Source organism: Callionymus lyra, chromosome 1 (genome assembly GCF_982586985.1).
Source record: "Callionymus lyra chromosome 1, fCalLyr1.hap1.1, whole genome shotgun sequence".
In the NCBI taxonomy this organism is placed as follows: domain Eukaryota; kingdom Metazoa; phylum Chordata; class Actinopteri; order Syngnathiformes; family Callionymidae; genus Callionymus; species Callionymus lyra.
Genome location: NC_141818.1, coordinates 17,713,764 through 17,734,012, shown reverse-complemented (window position 1 = coordinate 17,734,012; position 20,249 = coordinate 17,713,764). Strand labels below are relative to the sequence as shown.

General features: G+C 43.9%; 1 protein-coding gene across 4 annotated transcripts in view; it reads left to right on the top strand.

The window, feature by feature from the left end:
- igsf9b (immunoglobulin superfamily, member 9b) overlaps positions 1-19,998 on the top strand; it is a 30,556-nt gene extending 10,558 nt beyond the window's left edge. For 2 of the 4 annotated variants that reach the window (XM_087795518.1, XM_087795508.1), the window contains exons 3-22: positions 1,453-1,659; positions 10,025-10,171; positions 10,661-10,812; positions 10,879-10,996; positions 11,211-11,352; positions 11,501-11,646; positions 11,724-11,866; positions 11,970-12,110; positions 12,180-12,296; positions 12,359-12,509; positions 12,859-12,970; positions 13,040-13,215; positions 13,288-13,526; positions 13,592-13,676; positions 13,747-13,917; positions 13,985-14,021; positions 14,896-17,808; positions 17,931-18,073; positions 18,193-18,383; positions 19,260-19,998. In XM_087795518.1, the coding sequence (XP_087651644.1) occupies positions 1,453-1,659; positions 10,025-10,171; positions 10,661-10,812; positions 10,879-10,996; positions 11,211-11,352; positions 11,501-11,646; positions 11,724-11,866; positions 11,970-12,110; positions 12,180-12,296; positions 12,359-12,509; positions 12,859-12,970; positions 13,040-13,215; positions 13,288-13,526; positions 13,592-13,676; positions 13,747-13,917; positions 13,985-14,021; positions 14,896-17,808; positions 17,931-18,073; positions 18,193-18,371 (5,519 nt within the window). In that variant the 3' untranslated portion in view covers positions 18,372-18,383; positions 19,260-19,998. The remainder of the gene's footprint in view (positions 1-1,452; positions 1,660-10,024; positions 10,172-10,660; positions 10,813-10,878; positions 10,997-11,210; positions 11,353-11,500; positions 11,647-11,723; positions 11,867-11,969; positions 12,111-12,179; positions 12,297-12,358; positions 12,510-12,858; positions 12,971-13,039; positions 13,216-13,287; positions 13,527-13,591; positions 13,677-13,746; positions 13,918-13,984; positions 14,022-14,895; positions 17,809-17,930; positions 18,074-18,192; positions 18,384-19,259) is intronic. The other 2 variants (XM_087795528.1, XM_087795536.1) reach the window with 2 other exon arrangements.
- The last annotated feature ends 251 nt before the right edge of the window (positions 19,999-20,249 follow it).

The following is a 20,249-nucleotide window of genomic DNA, read 5'->3' as shown; positions in this document are numbered from 1 at the left end:
ACCATCATGGCGACTGGCACGATTCCCTGCATCAGGGTGAAAGTGAAGAAGAGTGGTTACAGCAGACATGACTTGGGGCCAGTGGGAATGGAGGCCAAAATCCAAGTTAAATAGTATCTCCGGGTGTGGATTTAGATCAATCTGGGATTTGTAGAGCCCCCCCATCCGGTGCACGCTCCACTGTGTGTGCATGTGTTCATTGGGAGGGGGTTATGGGATTGATTGTGCTGGTCCGTAGACCATGTGTGCACCCCAGGGGGTGGTGGGAGGTCGGCTAAAGGGAGCAAGAGGGGTCTGCTGCTGCCCTTCATCACCAGCGTCAGCCCCCCCCACCCCCCCACCCCTCTCTCTGAGATTAAAGTAATCACCAGGACAGATGAGTGGCAGAGCGCTGGCACCCAGTTGTGCGTTCGCCCACGTGAGCACGAGGCAACTTGGCAGTGCAAAGCTGGAAAGTAAAGAATGCTCCAGGTGTCTAATGGGATTTACGTGTATTTGCAGGCTTTGTATATACATGATCGAGTCACCAAATGCTTCACTTATTCTGACATCAACTCTATGATAGCTCTTTTCTTTGGTAATGTTTGCTCACAAGCTAATCACACATGGTTTAGGGCTTTATAGTGTTAACCAATTATGTCGGATAAAGCGGCGGTACTCTATTAACAGTTATGAGTTATATACATGTTTAAGTGAACACTCTCAACTAAAGCTTAAAGTCGATTCAGCATTTCCATTCATTCAGGTTCATGACACTCCAGAGAGTTTTGCAGCAATAGGAAGGGGTGATCTTTTTAGGTCAATCTTAACTATGGTTATGTCTAACAGGACAGTAATAACCTGACTAGTATAGCTGTACAGCTTACGAGGACACAACCATGGACAGTAGACCTGAGCTGTGCCTCAATGCTTTCATTGAAGGAGTGTAACTTCCACATTATGTTTATAACTCATAAAAAGTTTGGGTTCAATAATCTTTCCAACTGTCATTAAACTATGTGATTATTATCTGTAGTACAAAATGATCCGTGAAGCTCTGTAGTTAGTAAGTGTGTGAGTAAGTAAAGGTTATCTGAGTATGACTCCATTGGGCTCCTTAGTATAACTGTGCAAGTCTTTGTAGTAGTAGTATTTCTCTGAGAAGATCCATAGTATTACTCTGTAAGAGGCTTCTGACTAGGGAACCTCAAAGTGTATACTATGAAGCTGCATCGCACTTGATGCACCTTACAATGTGGTTCTCCTTATAGTCCACAGAATAGAAATATTATCTTGTTATCATTTTAATTAATAAACACTTTTGACCAACCATTTCATTTAATACCTTCCACTGCTTAAACCCTTTTCTTTTTGATAATGCAGTAAAATATAATTGTTGGAGACAAATCCATATTTGGTGATGCCTTTGAATGTGTCTGATATGCATTAATATTGTACATCTTCTTCTCTAAGGTGTCTCCGGAGGAGAGTCGACGCTGGTTCGAGCGAGAGAAGGCACCTCCGCAGAGTTGGGCTGTAATCTCTCCTCTCTATCCCAAGAAGCCACCACTCCAAACGTATTTCCTCTACATGTGGTGGAGTGGGTGCGGCTGGGTTACAATGTTCCTGTCCTCATTAAATTTGGAGTCTACGCTCCGCGTGTTCATCCCAACTACAAGGGTAAGATTCAAATATGCAATCACACCTCTGTACAAAGACAGTCATTCTTGTGAAGGCTTGTCCCTTAATGACAGGTTAGTTGTCTGCACAACTACAGGGGCTTAGAAATATATTTTTCTTGTCACTTCAGCCATTCTCTGATTACATTGATGATCATAAAGCATCCTTTTGAGTTCCAAAAGCCCCTTTATCTGTCTCAACAAAGTGCTTCAGAAGTAATAATTTTGTCATGCTTTGTGCCCAAGACACAGACTTCAGATGCTTCAGAAGCTTCATCTGTTTTATCTCAAAGCCAGTTTGATCACAACAGACTCCAGTAAATTATACATTTGCCACTTTTTTCCATTTCAGGGAGACTCTAATTTTTGAGACCTTTTCATTTTATTCTTTACAGGAAAATGCTTGCTTATGGATACACCTGAATTTTCATAATCACACTGTTGTCTCTTCCACCATTTTTCCTTCTTTTAAATACCATAGTTTAAACTTGTCTGAGTAATGTCGCTTAGTGGAAAGTTGCAGATATTATTTCTGATGGCTTGTTGGAAACAAATAGTGTATCATTGTTGACAACAGAAATGTTTTTGAGTCATTACCATCACCTTCATGTGACTTGCGTGTGAATGAGTCCTTTTGTCTTAAAGCTTTTTAACATAGTTTTAAGCCCTTAAGTGAATGAATAAGGACTGGCCGGATGCTTCCGCAGTGACGTAGTAGTTAAGACCTTGCAAGTTAGACCCCCTTCTCCCATCCCATAGAGATCTATTGCTTTCAGCCAATACAACACAAACAATAGAGTACAAACAATACAATACAGCCAATACAAACATTTTTGGAATTCATTTAAATATTTTCTGTGTCTTCATAAAGATAAAAGTAATTCGAGGACCAGTAGTGTGCGGTCTTAGTGCTTTTGTTGTGATAATCAGAGCATAATTGTCTTCCCGGCTGGTATTGTGTTCTGTAGGTAAACACTTTATCAGAAGGTACATTTTAAAGGGATGTCATGATATGATAAGTATGATTCAAGTGAAAACACCTCTAATTCCATCAGGTTTCTTTGCGGGTGTCTAATCCGGCGTGCTAGTGAAAGACGCACGAGTGCCAGAAGAGATGTCATTTAATGGAGGCTGTTGGAGGGGGTGGGGTACTTTGGCAAGAATGGTATGGGGAGGGGGTGTTCTAGAAGCATAGGGGGATTAGAGTGTGGTCTGACAGCATTTTTATTAGTATGCCGAGGGGTGACCCAATAAGGGTTCCTGCAGGAAGAAGCAGAGATGAACCATTTGGAATTATGGGAGTTTTCTTGGTGGTGCATGATAATCCCATCATTGTTTACCAGAACAAAAGACAAAGAGGGGTGTCACACATCCTCCCCTGGCAAAATAAAAACAGGAATATGAGGACACCATAAATCCCAGAATGTCCCAGATAATGAACCATCTACACGGTTGAGTTAAACCTGATGTTTCCTTCTGACTCGTTTCCCGAAATGGGTTCTGGTGTGATCCATAAACACATAAAATGCAAGGGGCATTTAAATGGAAACGCCTTAAACAGTCTTCACCAAGTTTTTTTTGGTTAACCCCTTTTTTTCCCAGTTGACCATGTCATTGTCTAGAAGCAGTCATCCTACACACAAGCATCCTTAATGATGTAAACAACATGGCCAACTTTAGTCACGCTGTTAGATGTCCCAATATTTTGTCATTCTCCCTGTGTGGTTGTCTGGCGTAGGGTTTACCCCCGTCTGCCTCAGATCCTCGGATATCCCCTCCTACGGGAGGCAGATGGCAGCATCTAAAGCATGTCAATGCTGTTGGTCTAATGTATCCTACCCTCAAATTAAAGCGTCCAGGGATTTTGGATTTACTGCAAGACGGGGTGGTAGACGACAATTTCCAGATCTTGTTCTGACTTGTCTGAGATCAGAAGCTTGAGGTTTAAGAGCCAAACTTTGAACTTGAGTTCAGTCTGTTAAACTGAATAATGTGCCTGGATTGAGTGTTTTATATGAATTCCGTTTGTCCTGATGTCTTCTCTCATTGTCACATATAGAGATTAAAGAATTCCTGACCATCTGTTTCTTCTCAAGTCCACTTAGCCATTAATAGCAGCTGAGATGAAAGTGGTATCTCACAGTTGGTAGAGTGCATTTAATGCACTATATTTTGATATGATATCAGGTGTATTTGAGATTGTAGCGTGTAATCAAAGGAGTGTTACGGCTACGGAACAGTCTCCTTCTGTTGTCAGTCAGCTTAAGTTTCGCCAGTCGGCTTAAATTGGAAAGGTGTTGTTTAGCTTCCGTTACATGTCTCCGTTTCACACCCAGCACGACTGGACCAAACCAAATAAACTGTGACACCCTATTAAAGTCAGGATGCTTGATTTCATAGGAGAAATGTCCATTTCTTGTGATGTCACAGCAGTTCACAGCGCTACAGTCTGATCAAACACTTCCTGACTGCTGAAGAAAATCCCTTGAGACTCTGAGCAGGAGAGTCCGACCTGCGGCTAGGAAGACAATAAGCAGGAGCCCCGGATCACAGCAGGCCCCCATTTATCTCTCAGTGGGCTCCCCTAAGAGCCGAGAGCGAACTTCTCACAAGTGTTCCTAGACTAACCATGAACTGGTTAACCTCATCGTGAATCTATTGAGGTATAAATAAATCATCAGAAGCTACTTGTTTCTGCTCAGAATTCATGGCTGTCTTTGATCTTCTATTTTTAGACGTTCTCATTAATCGTTTGTTGATCATGATTCTGAAGTTTTGTGGGTTTACAGAATTTTGGGCATCGCCTCCAAAACATAATCAATTTTTTTAATGAACTTTGAAGAAGTTCTATCCTGCATTTCTATCTATTTTATTCAACATTATGTACTTTTATAATTTTAAACTCTACATGATGTAAAAGTGCCACATTAAGGGGGTGCTTTTAGACTTTCATTCGTCTGATCCAAAAAACTGAAACTGGTGGAGAACACTTGTTATTTGAAGGACTGAGAAGTCAGATCTTGTAGGCTGAATCCAAAATGGAGCACTTGAAACCTCTACAAGCGTGCTCCCGCCAGAGGCTCTAGGGTTTAGTGGTGTCCCATTGTGCAACTATTTTTTAAGCCTTCTATGTGATCTTTTCAAGCAATTCATACGTGAGGGAATTCCCATAAATCAAAGCAGTGTCACAATAGATGTTTTCCCGCAATTTCCCGGATAAGGACCCAAAAAAACCCCCCATTTTCTTGCATTTTCTTTCATGAATTCATGTATTTTACAAGATTAAAGTTTATTTATATTTTCTTTATAGTACAAAATATATATTCACATTTATATAGATACGAGTTTATTTGTATTTTCTTTATAGTACAAAATATATATTCACAATTATATAGATTAGAGTTTTTTTGTATTTTCTTTATAGTACCCTTTTTATTTTTTTCCGCGTCCATTAGTTGTCCTTTTGGTCTGCTTTACAAAGCATTTTCCATTTAAATGTATTTGAGCCATGGCAATTTCACACTCCCAACAGCGCTCCAGTGAAGTCTAATTTAAATGATAAAAAACCCTAAAATGAGCAGAATTCTGAACCTCTAAAATGTGCGCGTTGCTATAATTCACTTGGTTCCAGAAGAGAGAATGCGACAGCACAGACTTGAATGGTATCATATGCCACCTCGATGTTTCCAAACAATTCTGTGATGCTGCCGTCGATCTTTCCCTGCAGCCCAAATTAAACGCTCAATTGATCTCTGAGGCCACGTCAGGGAAGAGGCATCAAACAGTTCAGGCACCACGGCCTAATCGTATTCTGAGAAGTGCCAGTGTTGAATCGATTAGAGCACCTGAAGTTAAATTTAACCAAATCCATTAACCTTCCAAAAGCAATAGTCAACTTCCTTGACCCCGAGCAGGATTGAAATATAAGAAACAAAGCCTCATACATGGGATTATTATGTGGTGCAGTGAAAACTGAGGTACACGTGTGGAGTGTTTTTTTCCCTGTGCAGGGGTTAGAATTGCTGGACAGAGTGAGAGGGGCAGAGTTAACTGTAATCTATCTCACGACAAAGAGCTATTCATAAGAGGGTTAAACTGATTAGGGAGACAGGAGGATTGAAGAGAGAAATTTGGGGGAGTGGGAGGGGTAAGCTGTCAAAGGCATGGGGCCCGGCCCCAGACTTATGATTGTATTCAAATCAAAACACATCCCATAATGCACCTCTCCCCGGCTCTCTTGTGCACATACGGATGGACAAAGAAAAGCAGTGCCGATGCTTTTCTAAACAGAATAATCTGTCTTCCTGTACTGCTGTCGTGGCTTTTGTATCAGCGTGTTACCCATAACACCCCTCGGACTGCTCTGCCAGTTAGTCGTGTTCGATTAGCTGAAAAAGAAAGTTCTACAAGTAAAATATAGTTGAGAGAAAGATTAAGTCTTAACAGTAAACAGCAGAAAAGGCTGTTTATTTTCTACATGGTGATACATGGCAAACAATTGATGCACGTGATACTTATAATAAGGTTTTAGCTGGAAATACAAATAAGATTAAATTGTATTTTGAAACAAAGATCAAGAACATTAAGACAGAACATTGTGTTATAGTGCTGAAAATGAAAAAACAAAATACTTTTTTTGTATTCAGGGACAACATGAAAAAAATATGTAGCAAAAGTTACAGAGCTAAATCATGAACAGGGTCAACAGCAGTCAAGGTCAAACTGCTGGAGAGGTTGCTGCTTGACTTGACACAAGGTCTAGAGAACATCTCATCGAAGAAAGACAGGTATCATGATACCGACCCACCAAGTATTTCTTTGACCAGTGTTGTATATTAGTCTGTAATTGGCTGAAAACTTCCCATAGACAAATAATACCTTTTAAACTACCATTTATATCTATGTGATTGTATACTTGGCTTGATAATGCCATAAATACATGCCCTTTACGTTTCTGCATTCAAATTTAAGTTTAAAGCCCGGGGTAAAAGAGCCAACCTTTGGACTTGAGGGGTTACTTCTAATCTGCCACCCACTGGGTGAGAATCTGAGCCTAGCTAATGTGAAGACGCACAACACACACGTTCAGAGAGCAATACTGGATTAGCGTTTCTAATTTCTCCCCATGGCTGCACCACAGCTCGACCTGTTGGAACAAAGTCTGGTTCTAAGGTAGACCTGCGCTGTCATGTGATAGCTGCGGGAGAAAAAAACAGTCCAGAGGCGAAGGAGGAGGGTGGGCACGAGAGCAGAGACCCGGCTATTGTTTCACTCTGGTGTCCACCATATAGTCTAATGGAAGGACTTGTGGACCCTGAGCTCATGTTGAACCAGGGGGAGTGATGAATGTGTCTGGTGGGGAGTTACGGAGCACCCGGGGTCAGGAAGGTCAACCTTTCATTGGTTGTTTGAGGAATTATTGGTGCACACAATTGAAGTAACCTCTCCTTAACCTCACTTTCATTTCCTTTTTGGATTTAGAACCTGGGTCTGGGACTTACGGCTCAGGCTTATTAGTCCTGATGCACCCTTTTGGTCTGAGATGATATTCATCTTAGCATTAAAACCATTTGACCGGGAGCACCTGTCCAGTGCCATTTGAAAGATTGCATTTCCTGCCAGGGTTTACAACCCTGAGATTTGAAAGAAGCTACATTTGTCACTGTTTGTTGGCCTTTTGTTGGGGGCTCGGCTGGAGGGAAGACCATCATTCATGCACCCTCTGTGCACTTTTGCGCAACAAAACTTCTCAAATAGAAATCCAGAAATCTTCTTGTGCTTCTTTAAACATCTCAGACAGTATGATCCCTCCCACTAGGTGATGGACGCGCCCCGGAACATGCATGGTCCAGCTGTGTTTCTACAGCAACTGAATTCAAATGTAAACCTCCAGCCTGGGTTTTCTCATCACCATGGTTACCCACCAGAATGAGAAGTGGGGGGCTGCCGTTTCTTTGTAGTGATGGACAACAGGAAAGGGTTAAGCGTTGGACTGTGAGAGCAGAATTCCATAGGAGAGGTCTCGGGGCTGGGCAAACTCCAACATTTGAAAATCAACACAAACCCACGTGCCGCTGAAACCACTGCGCATGAGACGCTTCAGCTTTTTTCAAACCTGAAAACAGCGTCTTTTAAATCACACGCTGGTCAGCTGCAGGTTACAGATGGATTTGCACGTGAGAGTTTTTTTCCCAACATTCCTTACAGTAATCCCAGAAACCTCGATTTACAATCGCCTCAAGCCTTTACCACACCTGCTATCATGTGTGTCAACATTTCCACTCCTGCAGCCCAGCCCGAATGGCCGCTAATGCCGTCTTTAAGTCGGAAGTATGTTGTTTATGGAGCATCGTTGAGAGCAATGATACTCAAATAGTCGTCTGTGTCAAGAGTTCAGTTGATCATTAGCAACAGCCCCGGTCAGGAATGCAGGTTAATTGTTAGCTATTGTTGCCAGCTTTCTTCGCAGTGAGCTTCTCCCTGACTTCAGGGCACTTGTAAAGATAGCACTATATTGTACATATTGTCTGGCTTATCCAGTTCTCTTTTATTAGTCTACCACGGCCAATTAAGCACTTTTATTTCTGACAGTCAAATGAATTAGAAATAATGCTGTTTAACAGTTTGTTTTATTTTGTACTCTAATTGTTATGGTCAAATAAAAATACTTCCCCCAATAATGGATTAATCTTATCTAAGTTTTTTCTGGAGTCAGATAATACTTAGTTTTCCTTTTGTGGGTAATATTCTATGCCCTACATTATAAAATTCAATTTTTAATTATTTTTGGTATAAAAATATATATATATATATAAAGTAATATTTGTTTCTTTCTATGATACAAATTTAAAATATTAATTTCTCGTCAAATTATTAATCGCATTGATTATTTTAATTTAAAAAAATGGAATTAGTATCATAAAACAGTGAAAAACTGATTTACAGACAGTAGTGGAAGTAGTTAATTTTGATCAAATATGCCAACCTGGCAACTGTTTAAATAGACATTTGTTTAAATAAAACTAATACAAATGTCAAAGAATCAATCTGGGTCAACACTGTGGCACAAAAACATTTTATGACATTTCAAACACATCTGCATTCTGGCACTTTCTCATGGAAACAACTGATGCCACGCAAGGTGTGCTGGGCAGCAAACAAGTGTCCGAGAAACTTCCTCATACTTGGAGTGTTTACTTTCAAACCGCTCCGACCAGAGACTGGTCCGAGCAACGTGTGTGTTTCCCCCCTACAACACATCCTCCTCTTGTTAAAAGGCCTGCGATTGAAGGCAGAAAAAAGAGTTCATTGAGAGTAAAGAAGGGGGAGACTTTAGTGCTCAGTCACCAGGCAACCAGTAGATCAAGTTTCAAAGCCTGACAAGAAGTTGTAAGAAGTACACAGGAGAGGAGAAGGAGTGGGCTGTTGTGATATTGAGATAGGGGTGTAAGAGACATGCAGGCTTACATGTGTGTGTGTAAGTGCAGACATCAGGATGAAAAGTTAAAACATGCTACATGTTGAGTGTCTCCCTGACCTCTCACCTCAGTCTCCAAAACATCCCCATTGACTTACATGTGTGGGCCATGGACAGATTTTTGGTTGCAAAGGGTTTATTAACTTGTTTAATATCTTGGTGGTTGTGGGTTTGACGCCGCCTGCTCTCGGCTTGTCTGGGCGTCAGCATGTTGTTGTTGTTTTGGAATCGGATGATCGTAAACTGGCAAACACGTAAATCTGGCCAACATTTAAAAGCCGAGGTTGACAAGTTTTCCATCTGATTAAAAATGTCCTAATTCAGACATGGGCAAAGTGAGGCCCTTTGACTGTGACCCTCATGAGGTCAAAGTTCATGTAGAAACTATTCTGTTTTTTATTTATATCATATCTTGTCTCTAATAAATCTTTAGGTCACCTTGTCATTTTTACTAGTATCTATGGTCCCTTAAAAAGATTAATGTAAATTAATTTTCAATAATATTTGGAAATTATTTATTATTAACATTACATTTTTTAATGTTAAAATACAATACAATAATTAGTTTCAGCTTGATTTTATAACTTCATTCTTTTTTCACTCATGACAGCCACTGTAAAAATGTGACCCCTGAGGAAATTCTATTTCCAACTACTGTCCCTCTTTGGTGTTTTCAGCCACTGTTGTGGTTGACTGTTTCAGCAGAAGCGTCTGGAGCTCAGAGCGATGGTGACAGGATGGTTTTGTTTGTGGGCATAACTTTCTGGTATTGCCTTGCCCCAGAGTAAGCCCCCGACCCGCATGTGCTGACTGTGCCTGTCTGGTCCTGTGTGGGTTTGCTAAGCACAACTCTCTCTCTCTCCCCCTGACCCCCCCTCACCTCCCACAGGACGCGTGTCTCTGACCCGAGGTGCCTCTCTGCGGGTGGAACGGTTGACCCTGGAGGACGAGGGCTGGTTCGAGTGTCGCATCCTGCTCCTGGACAGCAAAACGGACAACTTCCAAAATGGCACATGGACCTTCCTTTCCATCACAGGTGCTTGCACGGCAGGAATCTGGAAAGCCCAGAGCTGCCCAATCTGTTGCACGTCTCTAGTTAGCAGCCAAACAAGCTCAAGTCAAGTGAGCAGATGACTGTGAAATACTCACTGATCACTCTTCTTGTGAGCACTAGGCTCGTGTTACAGACTCCTGCACACAATTGTCCTGCATAATGGTTACATCAGTGGATGTATTACGTGTCTTTTCAAAACCTTTATCAGCTCTCATACTGAATAACAAGACAGTTTCAGAGAGATTATGCCATGTTACAGTTTGACGATCCACAATATGAAGAAAACATTTTTCATTATTCAAAAATCTATTGCTGTGTCAGGTCCATGACTGTCTCGTTTATTTCAGTCCTCTCAATAAAACATGAATCACAAAATTATTTGCTAATCATCCATAGATGTTTACTCCAAATAAATGATCATTCTGCATGTAACTTGGTTTTCGTCATTTCAGTCGCGTCTCTGTGTTTCAGCTCCACCTGTGTTCATTAAGAAGCCCCCCACATTTGTGGAGGTTCTGCTGGGCGAGTCTCTCACCCTCAGCTGCGGCGCTCATGGAAACCCCCGGCCCACGGTGGTGTGGCACAAAGACGAAACCCCCATCGAGAAACACGAAAAGATTAAAGTAGGAACGCTTGACTTTACTATGAAGTTGAATATATTCATATTTTTCTTTCTTATTTCTTTGCAGGTTCTGAACGGGACCTTGTCTTTAGCCTCGATCAGCAGAAATATTTCAGGGGTTTACAAATGTCACGTGTCCAACTCAGAAGGGAACCTGACTCACTACACACAGCTGCAGGTCAAAGGTCAGTACAACAGTGATTCATTTTATAGACTCAAAATCAACACAAAGTAACAAATAGAATATACCATATGTGTAAATATTGTATTCAGTAGCAAGTTAACTGAAGATGTTGTCTCTACTGCCATCTACTGTCTTTAAATTGGTACTGCGGTCAAAAACTGGCGTTCCAAGACGTTGCATTACTTTCATATTGATTTTTATTAATTCGTCAAAAGGTCCCCCGATCATCATCATCTCTCCTGAAGACACCACACTCAACATGTCCCAGGATGCAGTTCTGCAGTGCCAGGCCGACGCGTACCCTTCCAACCTCACCTATGAGTGGATGAAACAAGGACAGAATGTTTACCACATCGAGTAAGAACATCATTGTCAGATACAATAGTTCATTATTTTATATTGTCATCATCTTGTCATTTTGATAGATATTGACTATGACTAGATATTTCTGATATAATAAAGGTCTGCTTATGTCCACAATTTATTTTTTTCTGCATAAATTCAGGTCCCTTAAATCCAGAGTAAAGATTTTGGTGGATGGAACTCTACTGATCCCCAATCTCATTCCGGAGGATGCTGGGAATTACACCTGTATTCCCACTAATGGGATCCTCACCCCGCCTTCAGCTTCTGCCCATCTAAAAGTCAAACGTAAGGATTTAAGAAGTACATTTAGGAGTTTGCCTTTTTCCAAAGGTCATTTTTTTTATTACGCACATCCCTCTCAGATCCTGCTCGTGTCGCTCGGATGCCCAGAGAAACATTCCTGCCTTCAGGCATGGAAGGCGTCATCATATGTCCCATCCAAGCGGATCCACCGGTGCTGTACGTCAACTGGACCAAAGACGGCAACATGTTGGAGCCAGAAAATGTAAGTTATGAGATAGAAAGCAACAATTTACATTCAAGTTCATAAATATAGTCTTCAAATATTTTACATTTCTTAAGTAAAAAATGGAACTTTGTTTTCCCAGATTCCTGGTTGGATGGTGAACTCCGAGGGTTCAGTCTTCATAGCCAGAGCCAACGATAACGCCGTGGGCATGTACACCTGCACCCCTTACAACAGCTATGGCACGATGGGCCAGTCGGAGCCCACTAAAGTCATCCTGAAGGTGCGTCCTCACGAATAAAGACATAAAAATACAAATATTAAGAGTCCACCTGAACCCTTTTGCTGACAGGACCCGCCAACCTTCCTCGTCCCTCCACGGTCCGAGTACCTCCAGGAGGTGGGGAGGACGTTAATCATCCCGTGTGAAGCCACCGGAGACCCAGCTCCGAATATAACCTGGAGCAAGGTAGAGCTTCAACACCATGTACAAATGAGACGCCACAAACGAACACTGTTTTTTTTCTTCAGTTCGGTCCGACTCCTCGGTCACCCTTCTCCGTCCTGGCTAACGGCTCCCTCCTGCTGCAGCCTCTCAGTAAAGACCACCACGGGGGCTGGGAGTGTCTGGCGTCTAATCGAGTGGCTACTGTTAGTGCCGGTACAGTGGTCATGGTTCTGGGTAAGAGAGAACAATACATTTTTAGTTACTTTAATATTGTTTAATTTAAAATATCTCCTGTACTGATCATGGACATTATTTAATGTAATGTATTTTATTTATTTATTTATATATATATATATATATATATATATATACAGTATATATATATATATATATATATATATATATATATTTGTACATACCCAGTTTAAGGAAATGTTTAACTTTTTATTTTAATGTATTTTATTAATTTAATTTTTATTCTATGCTGTCATGAACACAAAAATAATCCTGATTGTTTACAACGCTACCAATAAACAGATTTTGATTATCTTATTAATATTAACTGCTTCTCTGGTGGTCTCAGGCACCAGCCCTCATGCTGCCTCCTCAGTCATGGTGACCACGGAGATGAATCAGGCCAACATCTCTTGGGTTCCTGGTTTTGATGGTGGATACACTCAGAAGTTCACTGTCTGGTCCGTAACGACACCTTTCGTCTTCTTACATCAGTGGTTTTAGTAAAACTGTTTAAAATCTTCCTTCAGGGTCAAACAGGCGTCCAGAGGGAAACACGAGTGGGCGTCTCTTCCAGTGCCCACGTCCAAGAACTATCTTCTGGTGACCGGGCTACTGGCTGGCACCAGCTACCAGTTCAGTGTCCTGCCTCAGAACAAACTGGGATCTGGAGCGTTCAGTGAAATAGTTTCTGTCAGAACTCAAGGTGTGTACACGACTGTAAGATCCTTGATTTCTATTGATTATCCACCTGACCAATGCTGGTGCTTCTCATCAGCCGTTCCCACGGAAGCGCCCACAGTCGTCACAACTATGCCGTATTTGGAACCACCTGTTCTGGTGGAGGTTAATCGGACCGAGCAGGGCGTCCTCCTGCAGTGGCTGTCTCCTCAGGATCCATCCTTTCCTCTGACCGGCTTCGTGCTGCAGGCCCGTCGGAATCAAGGCATGTGGGTCATTCTGACCGGAAACATTGAAGCCAATCAGAGTGAGCTCCTGGTACAAGGACTGTTCAGAGTAAGTTTCACGTTAGAAGCTTCAAGTTTTATTCCGAAATTTCACTCTAAAAATCCCTTCTTCAGGACTCTTCCTATGATCTTCGACTGATGTCTCGCAGCGACAAAATCCTCAGTGAGCCCAGTGATTCTCTCGACGTCTCCACTGATGGTGAACAAAACAAAACAAAAACATTTTAAGAAACCACAGGCGACTCGCACTGACCATTGTCTGATCACAGGAATGAAGATTTATCCGCTGCAGCCCAGTTTTTTGGCCAACGTTCCGGAGCATCTCTTGGCCGGAGTGTTAGGTGGAGTGTGCTTCCTCTTCCTGGCCATCGTCCTCTCCCTGGTGACAGCTTGTTACATGAGCAGCAGACGAACACGACGGCGAGGAAAGAGAAGACAAGGTATGTTTATTTTTTCTGCTATTTAACTTGTTTTTTTTTCTAATTCTTTATGTCTTGTGTTTCTCAGATCTATTACCAGGTTTCCAGAAGAGAACCTCTCAACAGTAAGTGTCAATCAACTGAGATTATTTTTTCAGATGAATATTTCTGTGGTAGATTATCAAGGGATTTTACAATTAGAAGGTCAAATGTACTTACCGTGTATTGTATTTATCTTTCTGTTAGCGAAATTACTAGTAACAGATTTCAATAAGCATTTCAAGAAATGTCTGTAATCTGACACTTGATTTTATTTCAGTGGTGTGTCCAATATCCATCTGGATCCACCCATTTCTTAAGGATAAACGCAGAAGGAGCTAACTTACTTGTGCTACAGCTCCTGTTCTGTGTGGGCAAGTGACTTTACTGCCACCTGCCGTCTTTCTAGGCGAATTGCCATCAATATTACATATGCTATCCATGAAAAATAAAGTTAATATAGGATCACAATAACGAATTTAAAAAATCTGAATATTGGTGTACAGAATATCGCTATTTTGGTCAACCTTAAGAGGTCTTACTGTTTCCCAGATTTTCTTTGCCCACGGTACTATTTACCGAAAAATGTCTATCTATTGTTCAAATTGTTACAAACAATTGTTTAAGCAGATAAACTTCTACACAACAATAAAACCTATTGGGACACACTCACCTTATTTATGGCAACAAAACGGTGAACTCCCATGATGCATTTCTACACACTGCTCTTTTTGTGTAAAGGCTCATTTGGTAGCTACAATACTGTTTATAAATTCAACGTCTAAGTTGCTATGAAAAAAAAGAGGTGGTTGGTTGGCGGCAAAGCATTATGGGAGCTGTTCTTAGTCAACGTTACTGAGATACATAGATATATAGATAAATAGATAGATAGAATAGAATAAAATAAAATAACTTTTTCCAGTTAAATTCTGACGACTTGGTTGTGTTTCTTTTTATCAGAATCCGTTCTCCTCCTCCCAGCCCCGACAGTGTCCTGAAGCTGAAGCTCTGTCCCGGCCTGCCGTTCTTCGCCAGCTCTTCCTTTGACAAAAGCAGCCGAGGAGAATACCAAGACCAGAGGAAGCAACTCATCTCCAACTCTTCTCCGCCGCCTCACTACACGCTCTTCGAGAGTCACCTGGGTTCAGAAGCCCCCTCGCCCACAGCCCTGGAGTCCATCTCTAGAGGACCGGACGGACGCTTCACCGTCCAGCCTCTGCTTGAGCGCTGCAGCTCCTACAAGAAAAACGGAATACTGAGCAATGGCGGTGCCAGCGGGTCAGGGAGCAATCGGACCTCTCTCAGGGAGTCTCCAAAGTCGAGCATTCTGAGCTCAGAGAAGGACCGGAAGGACTCTCCTCTGACCATCATGGCCTCCGAGCAGGGCGTGTTCCCCGCCTCCCCGGGGAGGGTCCAGGCGATGGCCAGAAACTTCTCCCGTCACGGCTGCTTCTACTCTGACGAGGAGCAGGGGTCCGAGGGTCTGCTGGAGCGAGCCAGCTTCTACTCCGACAACAGCGAGAAGAAGCCCAGTGATTCTTTCAGAAAGCATCGGGTCTTGCTCAACACGGAGGACATTTTGTCCAACCTGGGCCGTCGCTTCAAGCATCAGGAGAAAGACAGAGGTCAGAGAGATTATGAAAACATGGAGAGTGATCCGATCAACTCACAGCAGGAGAGTTCACAAGGAACGGACAGGAAGGAGGAGGACGAGCCTGTGTGGAAGCTGCAGGACGTCACCATCAGGCAGAAGCACAGAGCGCCGGGGCAGACCAGCAGAGTCTCCGACTACCGTAGAGCCTGCTACTTCGGCAGCACCAGCAGTCCCTTGCACCGGCCTCCTACGTCACAGATCCAGTGGGACATCAGTCCAGTATCGTCCGCCACCAGTCAGGTCCCGGCCACGTCCCCGAGGTCCCAGCAACCCGGCTCAAGTAGACTGACCTCAGAGAGTTCCATGGATCACACTCAGTCTCCGGTCACTCAAAATACCTTACTGGCCTCTCCAGATATGACTTCAGAAAGACTCTTTGTGGGTCCTGGGAGGGAGTCTGGCATGTGCAGGAGGTCCATGACTGAGCAGGGCTTGAGAGAAAAGCACCAGGGCTTCAATTCTGCCTCCAGGTCCAGGAGTTCATATGCTTACGGCACGCAGCCATGGGACTCTAGAAGTACTCTGCTTCTCAGAGACAGCTCTGGATCAGACCCATGTTCACCAACGTCACAGGTACAGAGTCCCTCTGGTTACGGTACTTCAGCGTATGAGCAGCAGGACATCAAGCCCTCCAGAGACCTGGAAGTCCGGATGTGTTTAGAGCGAAGGAGTTCCGACCTTGAAAAAGAAGGAATCCGGACTCGGTCAAGGAAGAGCGACAAGGGTCTGTTCTCTGAAGGCCTAAGTCCGGTCACAACACTGACCCTCGTGGAGGAAGCTGAGAGCGACCAGTCTCAGTTTTCTGTTGCCCGGCCTGAAAACAAAATGTCTCCTCTGCAGACGAGTGCCATCCTGGAATATCTCAGTCTCCCCGGTTTTATCGAGATGAGTGTGGATGAACCCACGGAGGAGCCTGAGGTGACAGAGACCATAGAGCCGACACCGGATCTGGTGGCTAAGCCTGACGTGGTCCCCAAGAACTGGGAAGTTCACGTGGTGGAGCCAGGCCGGGCTAAGGGGCTCCATGAGGGTGACGGCTTTGAGGCGTCTAAGAATCAAAGTCTCAGGCGAGAGTCGCTGCTCAGGGTCCGGTTTCCAGATGAGGTGAGAGCTCCACCTGCTGTTCAGGAGAAGACAAGCAGGCAGCTTTACGATGAAAAGACTCGAATACGAACTGCTAATACAGGTGGAGAGAGATGCGAGTCCAGACCAGGTCCGGCTCATACTTTGTTCGGCGCTGCCCGGAGCGTGGCCGACATCATGACCAAGCGTTCTCAGAGCTTCATGGACAACAGGGGCCCTTCGCCTGAGCGACCCCCGTCCCAGGGCAGCAGGACCAACAACATCGCGTCTCGGATCTGTCAAGCTCCGGTGCCGTTCCTGAAGAAGTCCCTCAGCATGGGTCCCAGCAGACCCTTCACTGGTCACCCACGACCCTTCATCAAGAAGTCCATGAGTCTAGGTTCTCAGAGGTGGGAGCACTTTGAGAACCCCAGGACGTACGTCTCTGAGAGGTGCTACTGGGACCAGTTCCCCAATCCTGAGGTGATGGTGAAGTCGTACAGTTTGGGTCGGACGCCTTCGTCCTTTCCCCGCCCGGGCCCCTCCTGGAGAGAGTATGTTCCGTTCAGACGGCCCAGCCTGGAGAGACCTTACCAGCCTCAGAGGTCCCTGCCTACTCTTTCTTACTTCACCCCCCAGATGTACCCCCCCAGACCCACCTCTGTCTCGCCTCTGCTGGAACCTTCTGATCCACGAAGACAAGCCACTGTTTTCCCCGAGTCCTCCCGCTGGTCCCCTTATGAGGAGCCTCCGAGGTCTGTCCCTTACTGTTACGTCCCTATGCCCCCCCCTGTCCCTCCATGCCCCCCCTGGCCAGGACCCAGGGCAGAAGGTTTTAGACTAGTAGACCCCAGACGAGGACCTCCAAGGCACTATCTCCCCCGTGGCATCAGCTGGCCCTCCCCTTACTACCCCCCGGTGGTCCCCCGAGAGGGGGAAGGCTACAGGCCCGTCACGGGTCGAGTCGGGGAGACGGAGATGCGGGAGGTGAGGGACGTGGGTCGGACCAGCTACGCGAGTCAGAGCAGCGGTCGAGGGAGCGCCGGCCTCTTCCGCCAGTCCCTGTCCGTCACCCCGACTCTGCTCAGCTCCCCGGAGACCACAGAGGAGAGCGAGCGGCACCGCCGGGAGCCGGAGCACGACAGAAGAGCTAAAAGGTGAAAGACCAGGAGGGACCCGGAGCGTCTCCCCTGGTGCAGGAACCATCCTTGTTGCCAAAGTCTTGTGAAGCGTGTGGTTGTGGCGCCGGCATGTTTTCTAACTGTGTGTATCTCACTAGAAGGAACACGTCGGTAGATGAGAGTTATGAGTGGGATTCTGCTGATGTCGGCGCGGATCCGGAGGTCCTGGAGGCCGTGAGGTTCGGTCGAGGGGAGTCGGGGTGCGCTCCGGCTCACGGCCTCCAGGACCAACAACCAAAAGGTGACTTTTTTTTCCTTTCCTTCTCTCATCGTGGTCGTTGTTGTGGCATGTTGTGATGGTGCCGCATGTGCTCGCCCCATGACTTGTCCATCCATACGTGTCCCCGCTGCCTCTCCCAGGCCCCCCCGCCCGCCCTCAAGCCTCCGGCCGCAGACCCTCCCTCAGCGAGGAGCGCTTCAAGGCCCTCCGCCTGGAGTACCAGCAGTACCGCAGAGCTCGGGAATACGTTTGTCCCCGCGAGCCCTGTCACCCCTCGGGCTACGAGTCCGACTCCGACGCCCACTCAGCGCTGCTGTAGCAGCTCCAGCGGGTCGGTGGCTCCTCCTGCTCCTCCTCCTCTTTCCTCCTCTTTCCTCCTCTTTCTGCTCGCCTGCTCCTCCTCCTCTTTCCTCCTCTTTCTGCTCGCCTGCTTCTCCTCCTCGCATGTTGCTGTTGTGACCCTCGTCTGTGGGTCTTATGGAAGTCGATCAGTGTCCTCGGAATATTGATTTTCAGATGTTCTTTTCAATGTTTATAAAGCATTTCAGTAGTTTCTATTGAATAACTGAATACAATATATTATACATTAGATAATATAATAGATTAAAATATTTGAATATTTTCAATGAAATTCATTTTGGGTTAAATATTCTTATTCCAACAGTTCAAATAAACATTTTCTAACATTTTTCTTATTCATAGCCTTGTAAATAATAAATACATTTTTTAATAGTGATGACATGATTTTTTTTTTTACATATAGTTTGATATTTTAATTCCAATAATCAAAACATGCATGTTTTTTTTAATTATTGCTATTATGATACCAAACTCTGTGTGGTTAAAATTCACCTTGAACATTAAATATTCTACCTTTAAATGAATAATAAAAACTTTAAATTTGATGAAACCTTTACATTTATAGATGACTGAATTATTGAATTAATGAAAGTTTTTAAAAACCAAAATAAAAAAGTCAACTTTTCAATATTCTGATGGCCCTGATATACTTCCATGCTGTCCACGCGCCTTCCTTCAATGAAACATCTTCTGACTGCAGTAGTACTAGTTCACTCACTACATCTTCATGTAGAGGCAGAGCTGCTTCAGTTTGAGCTCATGAAGCTCATTTCTAACTAAAACACAGCAGTTTGAACGTTTCTTCATTCACTGATTTTAACCTCTTTTTATCTTCCCTTCGTTCCAGGTTCTTCTGAGGACAATAGCAGTCAGTGACGGTAACTCTCGTCACCGCCGGTCAAACCTCATGTCACTGAGGAAGTATTTATTTCTAGTTAACTCCGACAATCAGACGGGACCGAGGCGTTCGCAGCTAAACCTTGACAATGATTTAAGATGTTTTCAATGATCCGTGTTGGTGATCCTGACTTTTCCAGACCAGTGGCAGCTACGTGTCAAATCTGTTTACTATGAGTCGTACGATATTTCCCGCTCGGTTAACACCCATGTTTAAATGTTTAAATGAATGTACAAATGTTGATATGTCGGAGCTGTAAAGTCTATGTCCGTGACCGAAGCTACTGTTTCCTGAATGTTGGCTCACCTGGGAACTCGTTTTTTTTTTTTGCCTTATTCTCGTCATTAACCCTTCGTCGAGCTCTTGTTTGTTCCTCTAAACATGGATGTGAGTTTAGTGAAATGTTTACCAGTCACATCACTGATGTGGGAGCTGCACTGTGAAAAGTTCACTTTTGAACTAAACGTCTGTTTCAGCCATGAGCTCTCCTTCTTGTTTTTTTTTACTGGAACTGCTGTTTTGACCTTTGAGTTGACTTTTGCAGCATTTGACGTGTATTTAAGACAGAATGATTTTAGCAAATATACATTTATGCTTCTGGGGTTTTTGTACAAAGAGGAATTTTTATATCTGCCACCCGCTGTTTTGTCACTTTTATATGTTTGTATGAATAAACGCTTTTATTCTACACCATGTGCATCTCTTCATATCGTCTCAAAAAGCTGTCTCCTGAAGGCACTTGGATTGTTGCAGTGCTTTATGGGACTGGTAGTAAGAGCGAAAAAACACCTTAAAATATCTTATTCAAGGAGTCGAAACGCACTACAACAGTTGACAGTTTAATTAATTTGGAGGCTTTTGTGACTGGATTTGAGTGAAAAGATTTAAGACGATACCTATCAGTGACAGTGGGTTGATCAGGACACCAAAGACCGGCAG